This window comes from Nerophis ophidion, linkage group LG12 (genome assembly GCF_033978795.1).
Source record: "Nerophis ophidion isolate RoL-2023_Sa linkage group LG12, RoL_Noph_v1.0, whole genome shotgun sequence".
In the NCBI taxonomy this organism is placed as follows: domain Eukaryota; kingdom Metazoa; phylum Chordata; class Actinopteri; order Syngnathiformes; family Syngnathidae; genus Nerophis; species Nerophis ophidion.
In genome coordinates this window covers 26,846,982-26,869,591 of record NC_084622.1, presented here as the reverse complement: position 1 = coordinate 26,869,591, position 22,610 = coordinate 26,846,982, and the positions used below count along the sequence as shown (strand labels likewise).

The window sequence follows — 22,610 nt, the reverse complement described above, 5'->3', positions numbered from 1 at the left end:
TGTGGACAGTCCTATTTACGTGGCTAACCTTGGGCAGCGTCCTTTCTCTGTCATCTTTGTTGTAGTGGTGTAGCGTGCAAGGACGGGAGTGGAAGAAGTGTCAAAAGATATAGCTAACCGTTTTAATGACATTCAGACTTTACTTAAATCAACAACGGAGCAGCATCTCCTCAGCCGTGACTCACTAGTGCAATAACGCCAGAAATGTGTCTTGTGAAAAAACGTCCGACACAAACTCTCTAATAACTAAAGTTCCTTGGGTAAATAATGTAAACTCACTGAACCAGTATGTTTTAGTGTGAAGTGAAGTGAACTATTTTTATATAGTGCTTTTCTCTAGTGACTCAAAGTGCTTTACATAATGAAACCCAATATCTAAGTTACATTTAAACCACTGTGGGTGGCACTGGGAGCAGGTAGGTAAAGTGTATTGCCCAAAGACACAAGAGCAGTGACTACGATGGCGGAAGCGGGGATCGAACCTGGATCCCTCAAGTTGCATGCACGGCCACTCTACCAACCGAGCTATATCGTCCATTTTAGCCCTTTCATTGCGAGTTTACTGCCAGATATAAGTAAGAACTTTACACTACTTTATATTAGAATTGGCAACAGTGGAGGATGAATGTCCCATAACCAGATGAAAAAGAAAAAGAAGAAGCTTATCGACTACAGAATCAGAATTGGAATCAGAAATCCTTTATTAATTCCCAAGGGGAAATTACAATTTTTAGCACAATCCCATTCAAGATAAAAAAAAAAATTATAGAGAGACAGAACAGGATCGCTGATGGGTCTGCCGACTTCCAGTGCCCCTTATAAAAAAGGTGAGCTATAGGTAAACAATGGGGGGTGAGGAAAAAAAAAATCTGTCTAAGCTTGGCCCATAGAGTGGGGGTCCAGAATAAGGCCAAGGGGAAAAAACTCATAGCCATAGCACACATCCCTCTTACATGTGTGTAAGAGGGATACATCAAACTTCAAAGAACACAAAGGACATTAAAGCCATTAAAAGAGCAGAGCAGATACAACCAGACACTTCTACATACAGCTATGAATAAAAAGTAAAATAAACATACACTGTGGTGTCCTGTGCCGTGTTCCACGCCATCGTCTGCTGGGGTGGAGGGAGCATGGCCAGAGACAGGAGCAGACCCAATAAAGCAACCAAGCGAGCTGACTCCACTCTTGTTCACCCACTAACTCGGCCAGTGTCCAGTCCGCATGGATGAGCGAGGATGCGTCAAAGAAGACTGAGGTGTCCAATACCTGCTCATTCAGCCAAGACACTGCGAAGCTTGTCCGTCCTGGCGCTCAGTGCTAGCTCCCAGCCCCGTCTCTTCATCTGCATCTCCTCCAGTCCCTCCAAACGGACTATGGTGTGGCAGAGACCCAGCAGCTGGTCTCCATGGCCAAAAGGCTCCCAGGAGGCAGATCCAGAAGTCCACAACAAAGCACCGTAGAAGTCACGAAAGTGCCACCCCTTGTCACACAGTCCCAAAGTGTCTCGGACCAAAAGGCAAAACAATATATATATATATATATATATATATATATATATATATATATATATAAGAACACATGAAAACAGAGGGAAACACAAAAGGATGACAGAAAAGCACAGAGCTCCTGCCAACAGCAGCCACTATAGGGGCACCTTCCTGGTGTCGTCACGGACTACAAAGGTGGACGATTGCACATTTTCAGGACTTATGCAGATCCTAAATACAGATCAGCAGGTACCAGAAGGTAAGAAAAGTTGGTTTTGCATAATATTGCAAAACACCACGCCAGATAATATGTCTTACCTTATACACACACCATAATTGTACTCATGTGTTGAAGCACATTACAATCCATCAAGCGGTGCGGCTTGACTTACCAAAGTCGTACTAAAAAAATGTTGATAGATTTTTGAGCGCCGTGTGTAATTTTCTATATTTTCAAAGGAACATATAAAATGTTGGTGTCGTTTACTTGAGTCGTATTGCAGTCTACATGTATTTGTTATGTGTGACTGCCGTCTACTGGTCACACATATCATTTCACCATGTACCAAATAAAATAGTATCCAGGTCGGTAAACACAACCAAATTTTTCAGTACATTAGGCGCACCGGGTTATAAGGCACCCTGTCGAATTTGAGAAAATTAAAGGATATGGTTATAGTAAAACCGGTTGGTTAATTGTTGCATCCCTAGTGATGACTTCAAGATATTTATTTGAACAATTTACATTTTCAAAAGATAAACTGTAATAGTTTTGGAAAGGGTGGGGCGTGGTTTAATTTGCAATCTGGGAACGCCTCCAATATCAAACATCTTGCTGACAGACTCCAAGAAAATGGGTTGTAAAAGTGACTGTGGCGCAAACTGCATGCACAATTTACACAAAAACATATCCGTATACATATCTAGACAACAGTGAAGTGTTTTAAATGTAAATTTTGAATCATCGCAGGTCCCTTTTTCAAAATTATTCTTTACTCTTTATCTTTTTTCCAATCTAGTGCCCTGTCAACGAGGCGGAGGGACAGAAGGCAACGTTTTAGTGCCTCGTTCTTTTCAGCAAATGTTGCTATTTAAGTCACATTGCCAGCCCCGACATGCAGGGAGCAATTAGTTAACAGTGAAAGCATCCGAGGTTTGGTCCGGGGGGGTCAAGCAGCAGGGATGACCGTCTAAATGTTCATGTGTTTAATGTGAATGATAAGTTATGTAAGCATTACTGTGTGTGGTGTGTGTGTGGTGTGTGTGCACTATACACTGAAGATGTATAGCTAAGTTGGGGGTGGCTATGGGATAGAATAACATCAATCCATAGTCTCAGGCATGTCTGAGTGTGTCTTGTTTGCAGGGTTTGGGGAGGGGGGAAAAGGGGGCTTTCTTTCTCGCGTCTCTCTCCAGCCTTGAAGTGGAGTGTCTTCCCCATCCCAAAACCCCCTTACCCCTCTCTTCAAGCTGCTGGCCTCGGTCAGGTAACGAAACAGGATAGTATCACAGGACGGTGAAACCCACAGTGGCCCCGCTTGCCTCCATATGTGTGTTGATGTGAAGGTGTGTGTCTGCGAGGCTCTCACCCGTACCTGTCATATATCCTAGACAATGTCTGTTCTCATTGTGCTTGCCTGTTTGCTACTCCCCTCTTAACACACCTGCCCCCTGGACCCAACACCCTAAATCCCAATATGCATGGGCTATGTTTCCAAAAGCCGTTGCTATGCCAACAGCCCACTTTCTGAGCTTCATTCTGATATGAACTCAAGTCAACTCTGCCTCCTGATGGATACTGTAGGCAACTGCAGGCTTTGAAGGACTTCTCCATCAACCCCGCCTGAAGGGGTCAGACAGAAATGGCTCCAACACGAAAAAGAAACCAAACTTTATTTTATTTCATAGAGGGGTTGAAGTATTTCTGCTACTAATGTCCTGTACTGGCCAGTTGGTTAAAAGAACAGCACCGGAGCAGAGGACCACTGGAGGTAGTAGGAAAGTCATTCCCGTGGCTTCAGGAGCTTTTACCGGAGAATGCAATGAACCCCTGAGTGAAGCATGAAGGAGAATGAATAATTAAGAATGCTCACTCCCCCATCGATACTTGGGAGTTGGAGGAGAAAAGAGGTGGCCTGCTTTACTCTAAATCCCAAGAGTCACTCTATGCTTCAGAGCTTCTTTGAACTGACTCAGATCTTAAAACTTAAAGACATTTTACCTGCGTTAGAAATACAACAAAACCACTGGCCCATAGAAATGGAATGACCTCCCTTGCAAACTAATACAACTACAGTGGAGCCTCGATTTACAAACTTAATCAACACTTATACGCGGTTTGTAGATAGAAAAGTTTGTATATTGAAGCACATTCTTAACTATGTAAACATGAATAGTGGGTTGCACCCTTGACAAAAGTCCATATTTTAGGAAACGTTTATAGACTTTTAACTAAGGCTCTCAAGTGAATATTTTTTTTTTTAAATCACATCATTCACTGTATGGATTTGGAAAAATCATGATTAATCACAAATGATTCCTCGCTCGCATAATTGAAATCGTCTGAAGCAAATGGAATGACCTCCTTTGCAAACTAATACAACCACAGTGGAGCCTCGATTTACAAACTTTATCAACACTTATACGCGGTTTGTAAATAGAAACGTTTGTATATTGAAGCACATTCTTAACTATGTAAACATGAATAGTGGGTTGCACCCTTGACAAAAGTCCATATTTTAGTAAATGTTTATAGACTTTTAACTAAGGCTCTCAAGTGAATATTTTTTTAAAAATCACATCATCCACTGTATGGATTTGGATTAATCATGATTAATCACAAATGATTCCTCGCTCGCATAATTGAAATCGTCTGAAGCAAATGGAATGACCTCCTTTGCAAACTAATACAACTACAGTGGAGCCTCGATTTACAAACTTAATTCGGCACTTATATCTGGTGTGTAAATTGAAAAGTTTGTATATTGAAGCAAATTATTAACTATTTCAACATGAAGAGTGGGTTGCACCTTTGACAAAAGTCCATATTTTAGTAAACCTTTATAGACTTTTAACTCGAGCTCTCAAGTGAATAATTGTAAAAAATCAGATGATTCACTCTACTTACTTTGGATTGATCACAGATAGATTAATCACAAATTATTCCTCGCTCGCATAATTGAAATTGTCTAAAGCAAATGGAATGACCTCCCTTGCAAGCTAATACAACTACAGTGGAGCCTCGATTTACAAACTTAATTAACACGTATACACGGTTTGTAAATAGAAAAGTTTGTATATTGAAGCACATTCTTAACTATGTAAACATGAATACTGGGTTGCACCCTTGACAAAAGTCCATATTTTAGTAAACGTTTATAGACTTTTAACTAAGGCTCTCGAGTGAATATTTTTTTTAAAAATCACATCATTCACTCTATGGATTTTGGATTGATCATGATTAATCACAAATGATTCCTCGCTCGCATAATTGAAATCGTCTGAAGCAAATGGAATGACCTCCTTTGCAAACTAATACAACTACAGTGGAGCCTCGATGTACAAACTTAATCAACACTTATACGCGGTTTGTAAATTGAAAAGTTTGTATATTGAAGCAAATTATTAACTATTTAAACATGAAGAGTGGGTTGCACCTTTGACAAAAGTCCATATTTTAGTAAACCTTTATAGACTTTTAACTCGATCTCTCAAGTGAATATTTGTAAAAAAAAATCAGATGATTCACTCTACTTACTTTGGATTGATCACAGATAGATTAATCACAAATGATTCCTCGCTCGCATAATTGAAATTGTCTAAAGAAAATGGAATGACCTCCCTTGAAATCTAATACAACTACAGTGGAGCCTCAATTTACGAACTTAATTGGCACTTATACGTGGTTTGTAAAAAGACAAGTTTGTATATTGAAGGAAATTCTTAACTATGTAAACATGAATAGTGGGTTGCACCCTTGACAAAAGTCCATATTTTAGCAAACATTTATATACTTTTAACTAAGGCTCTCAAATGAATATTTGTTAAAAATCAAATAATTCACTCTATTTACTTTGGATTGATCACAGATAGATTAATCACAAATGATTCCTCCCTCGCATAATTGAAATTGTCTAAAGCAAATGGAATGACCTCCCTTGCAAACTAATACAACTACAGTGGAGCCTCGATTTACAAACTTAATTGGCATATATACGTGGTTTTTAAAAAGAAATGTTTGTATATTGAGGCAAATTATTAACTATTTTAACATGAATAGTGGGTTGCACTCATGACAAAAGTCCATATTTTAGTAAATGTTTATAGACTTAACTCGGGCTGTCAAATAATATTTTTTTTAAATAAGATGATTCACTCTATGGATTTTGGATTGATCATGATTAATCACAAATGATTCCATCCTCGCATAATTAAAATTGTCTGAAGGAAATGGAATGACCTCCCTTGCAAACTACTACAACTACAGTGGGGCCACGATTTACAGACTTAATTGACACTTATATGTGGTTTGTAAATAGAAAAGTTTGTATATTGAAGCAAATTACTTCATAGGAATCTATGTAAACATGAATAATAGGTTCCACCCTTGACAAAAGTCCATTTTTAGCAAACGTTTATAGACTTTTAATTAGGGCTCTGAAATTAATATTTGTTAAAAATCAGATGATTCACTCTACGGACTTTGGATTAATAATGATTAATCACAAATGATTATTCGCTTGCATAACTGAAATTGTCTAAAGGAAATGGAATGACTTTCCTTGCAAACTAATACAACTCCAGTGGAGCCTTGAGTTACGAACTTAAATGGCACTTATACACGGTTAGTACATAGAAACGTTTGTATATTGAAGCAATTTTCTTCATAAGAAACTATGTAAACATGAATGAATATTTGTTAAAAATCAGATCATTCACTCTACAGATTTAGGATTAATCATGATTAATCACAAATGATTCCTCGCTTGCATAATTGAAATTGTCGAAAGGAAACACCCTGATATTTGTACACACATGCAATCTTATCATCAGAAAGACATCCAGGAACGTTTTTAAAGGTTTCACTTGAATGCATGTCATTTATTTGCACATAAATTGGACTACTGTTTTAGCAAAAGTTCTTTCCGGCTGTATTTTGCAGGGAAATTTAGCAGCGAGCACACCAGTCTGAGTCTCCTCACTAATTTTTGTTCTGATGTATGCACTGATCTGATCACTGACCGTATAGTGGTTAAGATAAAATTGCATGTATAAACTGCATGCTTAACCTGATTTTGTTCATGATTAATGGAATATTTTTTGTGATTAATCTCGAGTTTTGACAGTTTCGAACACAAAATAAAGGACAATACAATACTTTATATCAAACAAATGGGTGCTGGAACAACTTTGTATTTGATAACAATGCCAAAATAGCTGAACTGTCACTACTTACACAGCTGCCCTGCCGACGCACACATTGTCGCTAGCCCGGTGGTGCACACACAGTTTGAAATCGCAAAACTCCTTAACATTAACTGCCAAGTTGCTGAAATGATTAGGAATAAAAAAAATGAAATCTACTTTATATTGTTAGCTGCCCAGGAAACATCAAATGGATGGATGGATCATTCGTGCACTGAGACAAGGTCTGTACACCAACGCAAATGTGTATTCGGTCTTCGGTTCGTTTATCAAAAAGATTGTACAAAGAGGGGTTCGTAAATCAAGGTTCCACTGTAATGGCAATTGATTAATCTTCCCTTATCTCCTGGAGATAGTCAAAGCCCCCATCCCAACCCAACCCCAAACCCACCCCCTCCCCTCAATCCTTAATCCTTTGCTGGTTGAAGTGATTGTGATTGTTTGCCTGTCCTGTTTGCTCGCTTTATCCGTCTGTCTTTTTGTCAGTATATTTCCCCCCAGTTCTGTCTTTGTCCTCAGCAAAACTATTACATCCAACATCTCGGAATTTGGCGTCCCAAACAATCCCAAGACGCCACGAAACTTTAGTGGATCAAACTTGGCAGATGCTGGCCAGAGAGACAGACTTGTTTATAGGCTCCTTGTTTCCTCCTGCCTGTCCAAGGCATTGTCCTCACTCCCCGAGTGACAACTACGTGCATATGTCTTATATGCACATGTAGCCAATGCCCGTCTGTGCTTTGGCCCTTGTGAACCCAGTCCTCACTTTTAGAGTGTTGCCAAATGTTTGGGAAATCCGGTTGGATTATAAAGTTTGCAACACCCTCTTTTGTAACGCTCTAAAAGCGAATTTCCCATGTCCCGAGCAAAAGTATGTATCATTTGTCTTCCCAAATTGTTTTTAGTGTATCCACACTTATTTCCCTTTTTTAGAACCCCATTATCATTTATCTTGATCAACATTTTTGTTCTTTTTTTTTTTTTTGCTGGTAGTCAATTGTATTTGTCCTTTTATTTTCTTCACTGTTCTCTTCTCTCTTTCAGCATACCTTTCTCTTTGTCTACGTTGGATAGGTTATTTGTTTAGAACTCTTTCTTTTTTTAACTTATTCGTTGGTACTTATCAGACTGACCAACTAAGTCTTTCTTGTGTTTCCAGGCTTTCCTTCCTTCACTCCCTATCTTTTCTTGCAGCTCTATTTTTTTCTATCTAATGTGCTGTTCTTTGTAACAATCTCACTCTCTGTTTTTGCTTTCGGTTTTCGTGACCTCACTGTTCATACTATTAATACTCGTTATCTCTTCTATACAGATAAATGGTTCTTTGCTTGCTTTCCTCTTTCTTACATTAGCTGTTGGACCTTCTATCTTATCTACAATCTTTATGATTTCTGGCAACTTTGTGTCTGCTACTTTCAGCCTCCTCTTGTTTGATTTTACTCTCATTTTTTCTATCTGTGCTTCTTCTCTTCTCTATTGTTCATTTATTGCCTAACAGTGTTTCAGTGTTCAGCCTGCCCATCTATGGAGTGTTTTGTAATGTGCCATACTGCATCGACCAGGACTTTTGGATTTTATTATTCTATTATGTTCTTTCTTTAGTTTCATATCTTATTAAATGTATTTTATTTTGTTTTCATTCAGTACGCCGTCTTGTAAGTATTGTGTTTTCAACAATCCTGTGAAGGAACAAAACCTTAATGGGAGATATTTCCTTTTTTTTTTTCATGTTTTTATTCATATATTCTTACTGGTGATAGGGACTTTAAATAAACACGATACAAAACATCAACTATCCTGTCAAACGTCTAGTCTTGTCAATGTTGCTATACATGTTTGTCCTCTGTGTTCTTTGTCACGTTGTGTTGCTTATACATGTCATTTATATGTGGGGGTACTGTCATTGCCCCCCCAAGGGATTTCATGGTTGGCCAATTAATTTGGAATTTCTCTTTTATGTTGCTGGAGGACACTTTCTTGTTGGAGATATGGATGTTTGCCACATTTTGCATATCTACATACCTTTCAGATTCAAAGTTCCACCAAACACAACCCTCTGCATCAAAATGTCCTCAGATTTGGTGCCTGCTGTTTATCTGTGTATTTCTTGGCAGATCCGATCTGGCCCATGTTGATAGGACATTTAGAGAAATAATAATTGCCTTTGAAGTGGACATCTATCTAAAGCAAAACTTGGACCAAATTGGATGTTTCTGATAGGCAGTTTTCATGTGACAAACAGGTTTAGGTCGGTCTCCATCGTGTGCTCGGATTTTCTCTCTTTCTGGAGTCGAGGCTGTCCCGTCCTCTTGGTAAATGTGTGTTTGTGCTTCCAGGGGTAACAAGCCAGCCAACAGCCCCAAAGGCCAACCCCCTGATGCTGACGGCCACTCCTCCGTAACTGACCTGGCCAACTCTCTCACTGGAGACATGGTGATGGTAAGAACAATGTCACCGTCTATTCATCCAAATAAACAACATTTCAGCAGCTGCTTTTGAATGTATTGCACCTGAAGTTTTACGGATTGCTAGGTTAGTTGTCCTTTTATTGCTTTAAGGAACTGGAGTCCGATAGCAACACATTTTTAAATAAATTAGTGTTATCTAAATGTTAATGGATATCCAAAGCAAATTTTAATGCATTTTTTACATCAGTGTTTTTCAACCACTGTGCCACGGCACTACAGTCAGGTGTGCTGTGGGACATTATGTAGTTTCACCTATTTGGGTTAAAGATATTTTTTGCAAATCAGTAATTATAGTTCTGCAAAGTATGTGTTGCTGTTGAGTGTCGGTGCTGTCTAGAGTTTGGTAGGGTAACCGTGTAATACTCTTCCATATCAGTAGGTGGCAGCCGATAGCTAATTGCTTTGTAGATGTCAGAAACAGCGGGAGGCAGAGTGCAGGTAAAAAGGTTTCTAATGCTTAAACAAAAATAAACAAAAGGTGAGTGCCGCTAAAAAAAGGCAATTAAGCTTAGGGAAGGCTGTGCAGAACCAAACTAAAACTGAACTGGCTACAAAGTAAACAAGAAAAGAATGGTGGACGACAGTAAAGACTTACTGTGGAGCAAAGACGGCGTTCACAAAGTACATCCGAACATAACATGACAATCAACTATGTCCCCACAAAAAAGGCTAAAAACAACTGAAACATTTTTGACTGCTAAAATAAAGTAGATGCGGGAAATATCGGTCAAAGGAAGACATGATACTGCTACAGAAAAATACCAAAAAATGAGAGAAAAAGCTACCAAAATAGGAGCAAAGGACAAGAACTAAAACACTACACACAGGAAAACAGCAAAAAACTCAAAATAAGTCACGATGTGACGTGACGGGTTGTGACAGTACACCTACTTTGAGACAAGAGCAACATTGATGCATGGTTGGTTATGGTTTAAAGTCATATCCTATAAATACAGTAGCTCTGTGATGTAACGTCTACTTCATATGTATATTCTTGCCTATTACATCCATGACGTGGAAGTGGCAATTTTTTTTTTTAAATCTCAAGATTTGTTTACAAAATATTCCATATGTATAATAAATAATAAATACAATAATAAATACAAATGACAGCAATATTTTCAAACATGTTTTGCTTGAGGAAAATGAAGCATTGTACATTATTTGCAGATAAATGATAAATTCCAACTTTAGAGGACACTATAGTTTTAGGAGGTGGATAACAGCAGACCTTCCACTGTATGGAGACCATATCTCTAGCGACGTGGATTGCAACTGCTTTAGTGATTGCTATCCATTGTACTCCTTTCTCATGACACATATTGTACATTGACTAAACAATTCCACCACAGGAAGCTGCTTTTTAGCGGAAGTTTGTTTGTTTCTTGTTACGGTCTTGTCCGCCTGGTAAAGAGTTGCATTTTTCTCTGGATACTTCTTTTTGAGATTCTTGAGTGCGTTTTATGTGCTGCTGCCTTTTTTAAACAAACTTTGCAAAGTGCAGTCATTTGTTCCACGCCCTTTGCCACAAAACCAAACCACTGCCAACATTATTCTCTCATTTGCATTAGCAGAAGCCATGATGTTGTTATGTTTGTGAAATTCTGTTAAGGAAATAAGGGAGAGGTGACAAGCTCCACATTTCTAGGGGGGAAAAGTATGCTGGATCATCAGGAGAAAAACACAAGATTTATTATTATTTAAATAGTCTGCAGATAAAAAGTAGAATTTATTGGTACAATTAATGTATTGCCATGGCCTGTTGAATTGGTGTGATTAGGATACAGAATTCCTGTGTGCAATGTGAGAACTGAGCACTGCTGTTGGCGTGTTAAAGGGGAACTACACTTTTTTGGGAATTTTGCCTATTGTTCACAATCATTACCCGAGACAAGAACATACATTTTTTTTTAGGATTTTAAAAATCATAAAAAAGGCTTGCAAGATGCAGCGAATGGGAGTCACTGTTGTAGCCTTCAAAGCCTTCTAAAACAACTTCAAAGCCCTCCAACGTATTAATATACACAATTCTTGTTGCCCCCCGGCTCAAAGCCTGCATGTTGGAGTTTAACCCGGTGGACGAAAGGGTAGCCTCCCTCCGCCTTCGGGTGGGGGGACGGGTCCTGACTGTTGTTTGTGCTTACGCACCAAACAGCAGTTCAGAGTACCCACCCTTTTTGGGAGCACTCGAGGGAGTACTAGAAAGTGTTCCCCCGGGTGATTCCCTAGTCCTACTGGGGGACTTCAACGCTCACGTTGGCAACGACAGTGAGACCTGGAGAGGCGTGATTGGGAAGAATGGCCGCCCGGATCTGAACCCGAGTGGTGTTTTGTTATTGGACTTTTGTGCTCGTCACAGTTTGTCCATAACAAACACCAAGTTCAAACATAAGGGTGTCCATATGTGCACTTGGCACCAGGACACCCTAGGCCGCAGTTCCATGATCGACTTTGTAGTTGTGTCATCGGATTTGCGGCTTTATGTTTTGGACACTCGGGTGAAGAGAGGGGCGGAGCTTTCTACCGATCACCACCTGGTGGTGAGTTGGCTGCGATGGTGGGGGAGGATGCCGGACAGACCTGGCAGGCCCAAATGCATTGTGAGGGTCTGCTGGGAACGTCTGGCAGAGTCTCCTGTCAGAGAAAGTTTAAATTCCCACCTCCGGAAGAACTTTGAACATGTCAAGAGGGATGTGCTGGACATTGAGTCCGAGTGGACCATGTTCCGCACCTCTATTGTCGAGGCGGCTGATCGGAGCTGTGGCCGCAAGGTAGTTGGTGCTTGTCGGGGTGGCAATCCTAAAACCTTGGTGGACACCAGCGGTGAGGGATGCCGTCAAGCTGAAGGAGTCCTATCGGGTCCTTTTGGCTCAGAGGACTCCGGAGGCAGTGGACAAGTACCGACAGGCCAAGTGATGTGCAGCTTCAGTGGTCGCGGAGGCAAAAACTCAGACATGGGAGGAGTTCGGGGAAGCCATGGAAAACGACTTCCGGACGGCTTCGAAGCAATTCTGGACCACCGTACGCCGCCTCAGGAAGGGGAAGCAGTACACTATCAACACCGTGTATGGTGCGGATGGTGTTCTGCTGACCTCAACTGTGGATGTTGTGGATAGGTGGAAGGAATACTTCGAAGACCTCCTCAATCCCACCAACACGTCTTCCTATGAGGAAGCAGTGCCTGGGGAATCTGTGGTGGACTCTCCTATTTCTGGGGCTGAGGTCGCTGAGGTAGTTAAAAAGCTCCTCGGTGGCAAGGCCCCAGGGGTGGATGAGGTCCGCCCGGAGTTCCTTCAGGCTCTGGATGCTGTGGGGCTGTCTTGGTTGACAAGACTCTGCAGCATCGCATGGACATCGGGGGCGGTACCTCTGGATTGGCAGACCGGGGTGGTGGTTCCTCTCTTGAAGAAGGGGGACCGGAGGGTGTGTTCCAACTATCGGGGGATCACACTCCTGAGCCTTCCCGGTAAGGTTTATTCAGGTGTACTGGAGAGGAGGCTACGCCGGATAGTCGAACCTCGGATTCAGGAGGAACAGTGTGGTTTTCGTCCTGGTCGTGGAACTGTGGACCAGCTCTATACTCTCGGCTGGGTTCTTGAGGGTGCATGGGATTTTGCCCAACCAGTCTACATGTGCTTTGTGGACTTGGAGAAGGCATTCGACCGTGTCCCTCGGTAAGTCCTGTGGGGAATGCTCAGAGAGTATGGGGTATCGGATTGTCTTATTGTGGCGGTCCGCTCCCTGTACGATCAGTGCCAGAGCTTGGTCCGCATTGCCAGCAGTAAGTCGGGAACACATTTCCAGTGAGGGTTGGACTCCGCTAAGGCTGTCCTTTGTCACCGATTCTGTTCATAACTTTTATGGACAGAATTTCTAGGCGCAGCCAAGGCGTTGAGGGGTTCCGGTTTGGTGACCGCAGGATTAGGTCTCTGCTTTTTGCAGATGATGTGGTCCTGATGGCTTCATCTGACCGGGATCTTCAGCTCTCACTGGATCGGTTTGCAGCCGAGTGTGAAGCGACCGGAATGAGAATCAGCACCTCCAAGTCCGAGTCCATGGTTCTCGCCCGGAAAAGGGTGGAATGCCATCTCCGGGTTGGAGAGGAGACCCTGCCCCAAGTTGAGGAGTTCAAGTACCTAGGAGTCTTGTTCACGAGTGGGGGAAGAGTGGATTGTGAGATCGACAAGCGGATCGGTGCAGCGTCTTCAGTAATGCGGACTTTGTACCGATCCGTTGTGGTGAAGAAGGAGCTGAGCCGGAAGGCAAAGCTCTCAATTTACAGGTCGATCTACGTTCCCATCCTCACCTATGGTCATGAGCTTTGGGTCATGACCGAAAGGATAAGATCACGGGTACAAGCGGCCGAAATGAGTTTCCTCCGCCGTGTGGCGGGGCTCTCCCTTAGAGATAGGGTGAGAAGCTCTGCCACCTGGGAGGAACTCAAAGTAAAGCCGCTGCTCCTCCACATCGAGAGGAGCCAGATGAGGTGGTTCGGGCATCTGGTCAGGATGCCACCCGAATGCCTCCCTAGGGAGGTGTTTAGGGCACGTCTAACCGGTAGGAGGCCACGGGGAAGACCCAGGACACGTTGGGAAGACTATGTCTCCCGGCTGGCCTGGGAATGCCTCGGGATCCCCCGGGAAGAGCTAGACGAAGTGGCTGGGGAGAGGGAAGTCTGGGTTTCCCTGCTTAGGGTGTTGCCCCCGCGACCCGACCTCGGATAAGCGGAAGAAGATGGATGGATGGATGTATGTATATATATATATGTATATATAATGTAGTAAAAGAAACGTTAATTACAGATACTCTAATATGATTGTTCAAGGTTTTCCGTCAGTACAGATAGTGTCTCATCACATTGTGTTAAGCGTCACATATTCAAACGTGTTTCGTAATGATATAAAAGTTAGCTTATTTATTTCCGTAGTTAGCTTCTACGGTTAATGCCGTACCACACCGATATGTAGGTACGCTACTAAAAGAGTTCCTCAGTTTTCGCTCTTATAATAACAATATTGCTACAGTTTGGTTATTATACGGGTTACTGAATGTAAATAAAGTATTGTTAAACATGTCTGAATGCAATTTAAAAGTGATTTAGAGGTACAATTGATTGCTCCGATTAGCTGCATTGCTAGTGAAGTGTATTTCTGCTTTTGTCATCCTCGTACGGACAGAAGGGTGACACGGCAATGTGGCTTGTTCAAAAGAGACGTCGGGGACGCTTTGCTGATTTAAACATTGCTTTATTATAAGCGAGCCTCATTATACAGGTCTGCAGTACCTGGAGGAACTCAGACAAAAAATGAAGGACTTGTAACCTGGAGAAGCCAAACCATCCGTTATGTATTCCTTCTTTCTCTGTCTGGGTGTGTGCTAAGTCAGGATAACCAAAACCTGACCATGTAAGGAGATGTTCCTGTGCAGTGTCAGGAAAACAACTGCTTCAAGTCATAACTCAAATGTTAGACTTGAACTTGAAAATTAGTCTTTTCTCAAGGATGTGGTTATCCATTTTGCATTCTGAAGTCCCAATTAGGGCCTCTTTCCTACGAGAAGTGATCTAATCCACCTGCGAATGTCAAACTAAGGGGCCTTATCTTATTATGTGCTCAAACTGAAATACCACTATTTAATCAAACTTGGTGGTTTGTTTTCTCCAAGGTGAATATTAACATTCACCATATGCAGAACATAATATGGGTGAATTAAATCACTTCACCAGCTACCAGGAACGAGACAATTTTTAAATGTTAGAAAGCGGAAAAAAAACTTTTGTTTTCTTGTTTCTCATAATGATTGTGAACATCCATCCAACCATCCATTTTCTACCGCTTATTCCTTTCGGTGTTGCGGGGGGCACTGGTGCCTAACTCAGCTATAATCGGGCGGAAGGCGGTGTACACCCTGGACAAGTCACCACCCCATTGCAGGGCCAACACAGATAGACAGACAATATTCACACTCACATTCACACACTAAGGCCAATTTAGTGTTGCCAATCAACCTATCCCCAGGTCCATGTCTTTGGAGGTGGGAGGAAGCCGGAGTACCTGGAGGGAACTCACGCAGTCACGGGGAGAACATGCAAACTCCACATAGAAAAATCCCGAGGGCAGGATCGAACCCAGTACCTTTGTTTTGTGAGGCAGACTGTCAAGACCTGGACTGTGGTGTGGTTTGTTTTCCCGTGGTGCAAATTGACTGGACTGGACATGGCGTGAAGTTATTGACATCTTTTAATTAGTCACTCAAAAAGTACCAAACAAAGAGGCGCGCACAAGGCGGAGGCAAAAACAACTTAGGACATTAAAAATTAACAAAAAAAAAACTCACTAAACTGTGGACATAAAAAGAAAACTTACTGTGGCGTGAAGAAGTCAAAAACAACAGAGCAATGACATGAACGCTATGGCATGTACCGCGTAATCAATCGGGTATCAAGGGTGTGTGGAGGGTGATGTCGCCAGGCTGACTCCCTGGCAAATGCAGGCTTAAATATTGCTGTAGTGATTAACAGGTAAATGAGTCCAAGTGAATCAGGTGCGTGACATGACAGGTGAAAACTAATGAGTTGCCATGGTGACAAAACAAACAAGAGTGCACAATGAGTCCTAAACCAAACAGAACGTGACCACAAGACATGACACAAACGCACTAACCCTTCTTCCACTGCTGAACAAAATTCCCAAATAAGTGCAGTTCCCCTTTAAGATTTAAAGAAAAAACAAACATCAGATCTGCCACATTTCACTGTCTATAAGGGTATTTTTAATATTATAAATTGTAATTTATTTATTAACAATTGCTGGAAAATCTAATAAAAAGGGAAAGTAGAAATGCAAGTTAAAGTGGCAATAAAGACAGCCACAGGAAATCAAATTAAAAAGTAAATAAGACTGCTGAAATTACTGAATGGCAACCTTGACTTCTACCATCTTGACTCTTTGTCTCCATGTAGACAATGCCACACTCTCAGTCTCTCTTTGCGACTGTTTGTCTCTCTACCCATATCCTGCGTTCATCAGATAGTGGCCTTTTAGTGCACGGCAGCGATAAAGCAGCCAGAGTGTATGTGAAAGGAAATGCTGGTCCACAATCTTTTATCTGAACACCTTCCGCCTCTTAAGAACATTAGTATGAAAATTTAACTCTGTCAGTCCGCCTAATGTCACGCCAATCTCTGACTTTGAGCTTGTACTTAGTAAAACGTGAGGCAACCGCAGCTAAATCACTCTCCTTGCAAAGTTTCTGCGGATCATGCGAACACAGTGAGTGTTGGCCCTCTGCCTGAACTTTTGTGCTGCTATGGCATGTCTTCATTTTAATGTGATTGCATTCGTTGCCACTGTAGCTGTCTCCAGGTTCAGAGGATGATGATGGCGAGGGTCCTATCAGTGAGAAGCTGGGTCGTATCCAGTTCAGCATAGGCTACAGCTTCCAGAACACAACCCTCACAGTCAAAGTTCTCAGGGGCCAGGAGCTACCCGCCAAGGACTTCTCCGGTACCTCGGATCCCTTCGTTAAAATCTACCTGCTGCCTGATAAAAAGCACAAACTGGAAACCAAGGTCAAGAGGAAGAACCTCAACCCCCACTGGAATGAAACTTTCTTGTTTGAAGGTTTGTGTCATTTCCCTTCAAACTATTTTACTTTTGAAATATAGATCAAATTGGAATTGTCTGTAAAAAAAGATGACAAACAATCTACACTGTCAGATTTAAATTAGTGGCGCGGCATAGCTTGCTTGGTAGAGTGGCCGTGCCAGCAACTTGAGGGTTCCAGGTTGGATCCCCGCCTCTGCCATCCTAGTCATTGCTGTTGTGTCCTTGGGCAAGACACTTTACCCATCTGCTCCCAGTGCCAACCACACTGGTTTAAATGTAACTTAGATATTGGGTTTCACTAAGTGCTTTGAATCACTAGAGAAACGCACTATATAAATATTATTCACACTGAATAAATGCCAACTTAATAAAATATTGGCTGAGTTAAAAAAGTGCTAGCAATAAGATGCAATGGTGTTTTATTTCAAAAAACAACCGCCATTATGCTGTTTTCATGGAAACTTGAGCAGAATGCCCTCAGCAGAGAAAATAATCGGCAGAAACATAAAAAGTCAGGTAGAAATGGATTTCGGAAAGCCCTCAAAGTAACCCACCACCATTGTTTGTTCTAAGGATGTGTCGATGTACTTATTTTTAGTCTCAGCAGCTAATTATGTGTGGTGCTGCTCCCATAAGATGAGAATAATGTATTAACAATCACCTATATAACGGCCAATGAATTTCATTTATTAGTATCTTCATTATCATTACAAAGTTACTTTATCACTGGAGGATGAGGATAACTAAGTACGTTACACACTTAGAGCAAGCCAAGAGCAGGCACGCTAACCACTAAGCTAACCGCTAAGCTAACTGCTAAACTACCTTTAAACAAGACCAAGAAACAATTGCTTAGTAAAGTTCAAGAAGTGTAGATGGAAACAGAAAGTAAGCAGATACTAACAGAAATTGACAAGTACTTTAATACGATTCTAGAGAGAGAATGATATAACAACAGATGTTTGTGTCTCAGAATTGTCACAGTCAGTACAAGACATGTAAGTTGAAGTTAAAGTTAAAGTACCACTGATAGTCACACACCCTCTGCACCCATCCCCTTGTTCCACCCCCTGGGAGGTGAGGGGAGCAATGAGCGGCAGCGGTGGCCGCGCTCGGGAATCATTTTGGCGATTTAACCCCCAATTCCAACCCTTGATGCTGAGTGCCAAGCAGGGAGGTAATGGGTCCCATTTTCATAGTCTTTGGTATGACCTGGGCAGATCGATCCAAAAATTGTTGATGTGGACACCAAGGCTAGTGTCAGTACAGCATCAATACTAGTGTTTAGGTTGATGTTTTTAGTTTTTCAAAATATTTTTTTCTTTGTTTTTATTAATGTTTAAAAATTCAGGGGATAATTGCCTGCACACAATAGGACTTTAAAGGAAAAAAAAAACTGAGGATTGAAATTAATTTTAGATGATATTTAATGTGTACTATTGACTTACTCTAAGAACTGTATATAATTAAAGAGAATAAAGAACTAGTTTAAACATTGTGTTATTATTGTTAAACTTTCAATTAGAGATGTCCTGTCAATGGGATCGGATTGGGGCCGAAGTTTGACTTTTTTAATTGATTGGTTATCGGCTGGTGAGCTTATATGTAGCATTTTATGTAGCATCTGATACCACAAATGTTTATACATCTTCTGATTTACAACAATACTAGCAAATTGTTAATGTAATATGTGATATATATTTTTTTATCAACATGTGTTATTGTGTTCACTAGTAAACTCGCTATAAAAACATACATTTTTATGATTTATCGCCCAAGTATCGGATCGGGACTCAATCAGATCTGATGGAGGGCAAATATTTTGATCGGGACATCCTTGCTGTCAATGACACTGACCATATATACTTAAAAAAAATTACAGTCAAATCATGTGATTGGTATTGCCCAATTTCACTCATGGACGAGCGGTATCGGAATCGGCATCATAAAACCCTGACCGGAACAACCCCATGTTAAAATTAAATCATTATCCTGTAGAAAAGGTAACATCCCTGTTTGCCATTTGCAGAATAGCCACTAATCAGCTAAGCTGACATGTTGAACTGCCTGGGGGAAGCACTTTTTGGCAGATTTTCAGTAAATGTGTTTTTTTTTTACCCCCTAAGGTTTTTTTCTTCCACCAGAGTGCTATGATCCTCATTATTAATGCTCGGCATGACTGTAAATTCTATTTAGGATTAGCTTTAAAGCCGTTTGACTGAAGAGTTGCTGAGCTTCCTTTTTAATGGGACTGAACGTCCGACAATGACAAAGTTGAGTCATGCCGCAAAATTAACATTTTTGCACTTGAAAAATGAAAGTCCCACCATTATAATAAGTCCTGCCATTGATGTGAGAATTAGTGAACACTGGGTGGTACCATGGTTTTTTAAAAAAATGCCTCATTTCCCTTTTTAGGTTTCCCCTATGAGAAGGTGAGGGAGCGCACACTTTACCTTCAGGTGTTGGACTACGACCGCTTCAGCAGGAATGACCCAATTGGAGAGGTCTCAATCCCTCTTAACAAGGTGGAACTGGGCCAGATAAAGACCTTCTGGAAGGAGCTCAAGCCCTGCAGTGATGGCAGTGTAAGAGTGGGAGGGACAATCTCTGGGATGCATCATGATTCAATTCCAATGTTTGAATTGCAGTTTCTCACTGACAAAGGCATTTTTATCTTAACCTAAGGGTTTTGTTCTTGTTGTGGTATGCACAAGAAATTAGAGCAATGATTTAGCATTACATGATAGAGAGCAATCTGGAATTTGATATTCCCTTGTGAAATCTGATATTAGTTGAGATGATTCATGCCCCGGTGTGTGTTTATGTGTTCTTCAGGGAAGACGAGGGGACTTGCTGGTGTCTCTGTGCTATAATCCCACTGCCAACACCATAACTGTGAACATCATCAAAGCTCGTAATCTCAAAGCCATGGATATCGGGGGTACCTCAGGTAGTTTTCTCTTCACTTTCTAACCCTTGCTCAGCACTGGAGGGCGCCTTTAAATCCTGTGTGCCATTGCCCAAAGCCAGCTCCATATTTAAACATTCATTGACCCGCTCTGTTGAAAGAACGTGTGCCGCCTTTATCCTGAGCACGTCATAGATAGCTGCATAGCAAGGTGACATTATGTCAAGTGTCTTACCTTGCTCTCTCATTTGTTCTCTCTTGTGTATCTTCAAGAGAACTCTCAGCATCCCTGACAAAATTGGGTCAGATCAGTCTAATGCGCATTTTCAAAGTAGCAGGCCTCACTGTGGACCATGTTTCTATATAACTGTTTACAATTTGCTCAATTTGATATTTTTTAAACCAAAAAACACCACTGGCTGTTGTGCTACGTGGGAAAGAAGACGACACAGAATGCAGGGACGCAATTTAGCTCTATTTATTTCTATACAATATTATGAAGTGTGAAAACTAATCCAAAATGTGTATGGTGTGACAATGTGTATCAATTAGCTGAATGTTACCAGGAGTGTTGAGCGAGAGGCGGAAAACCAAGTGGGCAAGGCAAGCTTGGAGATCCAGAGACAGGCATGAGGTCTGGGGCAAGAGCGAGGCGTCAAAATCCGTGTCCAGGTGGGAGGTCGTGATCCAAACATGCAGCCAGGGGAACCAAAGGGAATACGGGGAGACGAGACATGCTGCTCGTGATGAGGCAACGGAGGAATGCTGCTTGATGGCGACAAGGGACACGAGACAAATGAACATGGAGGGGGAAAAACACAGAGAGAGAGAGAGAGAAAGAGAGTGTGTGCATAGATCTGGAGATTGTCAACTTACTGTACTGGAACAGGTCGCTACCTTCTTGCCCGGAAAACAAGTTTGCTCTGGCTTAAGAAGCCCAGGCAGCTAGCTCATCAGCGACAGGTGTGTTGAGTGCTGAATGATTGCAGATTGGCACCCACAGATGCACGCTTGGAGCAGCGCACAGATTCATACGCACTGGAGTGCACCCGGGCTGTGACATTGGTTAACCTCTACAATCAGTGGTCTAACCAGTGCTGAACCGTCAGTATTCATATTCTCTTCATGTCATATTACGCTCCTTCCAGCGCTGTTGTTTTTAGGTTATGGAGTTTTTATCCAATCAGAATTCAGCTTATGTTGCCATGCTGTACCAAATCTGCCCGAGGCCTTCACAATGAATTGGGCGTCCGTGCACTGTAAGTCAACGGACACAAAGTTATGTGACAGACAGTTGCGATAGCCAATCAGAAAACAAGTTGTTATCTATAAGGCTTTCTAGCTGGTATATATTGGGATGTTATGAGTTGGATAACATAAGAACTCCATTACCCAGCATACGCAGTAGCCCCGTTTAGGTTGAATGTTGCCATGCCGGCAGCGGGATGTTTTTAATGAGCAGCTTGTGGAGTAAACTTTAAGAACTCAGTCAACACACCTGGTTTGCGTCTTTTATGATTAGACAAGACAACACATATACGTCAGAAAATAAAACATTTTGTACACCGTTTGTGGGTGATTCAATGCCCAGTAGGGCGTATATGTGTTACTTTCTCCAGCAATGGTCATGTGGTGACATAAATTATGGTATTTTGAGAGGTGAACATTGGACACAGGACATCACTGAAGGCCTAGGTGGGAAACGCACGGCCCGCCACTGGGTTTGACAAATGTTGTCTTGAAGTGTTTATATTTTCCACAATTATCATTATATCAAATTAAAATAACTTGCGGGTCTGAAGAATTTCTCTGGCGTTCAGGCTTGTCTTGTCCACGGGTGCACGCAGGTAGCGCATGCACACACAGAAAAGTAGTTCAAGAGAAACAACTAGCAAGTTGCAGTCATGTTATCATGATAGAATATGCATTCAAAGATAGCTAACATTAGTAGTTACACATTGCTAAATTGCTATCATTATCCAACAACACAAAGCTAATGGGTGTATTACGTACGGGTGTAATTTACATCATTACGTGCAAAAAGCTGAAAGAGGGGGAGGTATAACGCTTACACTTAAGGGTTATTGAAGAGCCCCTTTCAAGCCTTTCGGGGAATTTTGCCCATGATCCACAATCTTTATGTAAGACAAGAACACTTTTTTTTGTAAGTACTAAATCGTGAAAAAACTTTTGCAAGAGGCAGTTAACATTGCAGGTAGGGCGGTCCGATAATATTGGACTGCCAATATTTTTGGCTGATAAATGCTTTAAAATGTGGTATGGTAAATTATCGGTATCGGTTTCAAAAAGTAAAATATATGACTTTTTAAAAAGCCGCTGTATACACGGATGTAAGGAGAAGTACAGAGCGCCAATAAACCTTAAAGGCAATCCCTTTGCGTGCCGGCCCAGTCACATAATATCTGAGGCTTATCACACTCGCAAGTGAATCCACGCACATTTGGTCAACAGCCATACAGGTCACACTGAGGGTGGCCGTATAACAAACTTTAACACTGTTACAAATAAGCGCTGCACTGTGAACCCACACCAAACAAGAATGACAAACACATTTCGGGAGAACACCCGCACCGTAACACAACATAAACACAAAAGAACAAATACCCAGAACCCCTTGCAGCACTAACTCTTCCGGGACACTACAATATACATCCCCCTGCTACCCCCCCACCTCAACCCCACGCCACTC

The 22,610-nt window shown here is 41.6% G+C and overlaps 1 protein-coding gene across 1 annotated transcript in view; it reads left to right on the top strand.

Annotated features, from left to right (window-relative positions):
• Nucleotides 1–22,610, top strand: part of LOC133563201 (uncharacterized) — a 113,922-nt gene that overhangs the window by 66,737 nt on the left and 24,575 nt on the right. The window contains exons 3-6 of the mRNA XM_061917193.1: nt 9,251–9,353; nt 16,737–17,004; nt 19,408–19,577; nt 19,828–19,942. Of these exons, the coding sequence (XP_061773177.1) occupies nt 9,251–9,353; nt 16,737–17,004; nt 19,408–19,577; nt 19,828–19,942 (656 nt within the window). The remainder of the gene's footprint in view (nt 1–9,250; nt 9,354–16,736; nt 17,005–19,407; nt 19,578–19,827; nt 19,943–22,610) is intronic.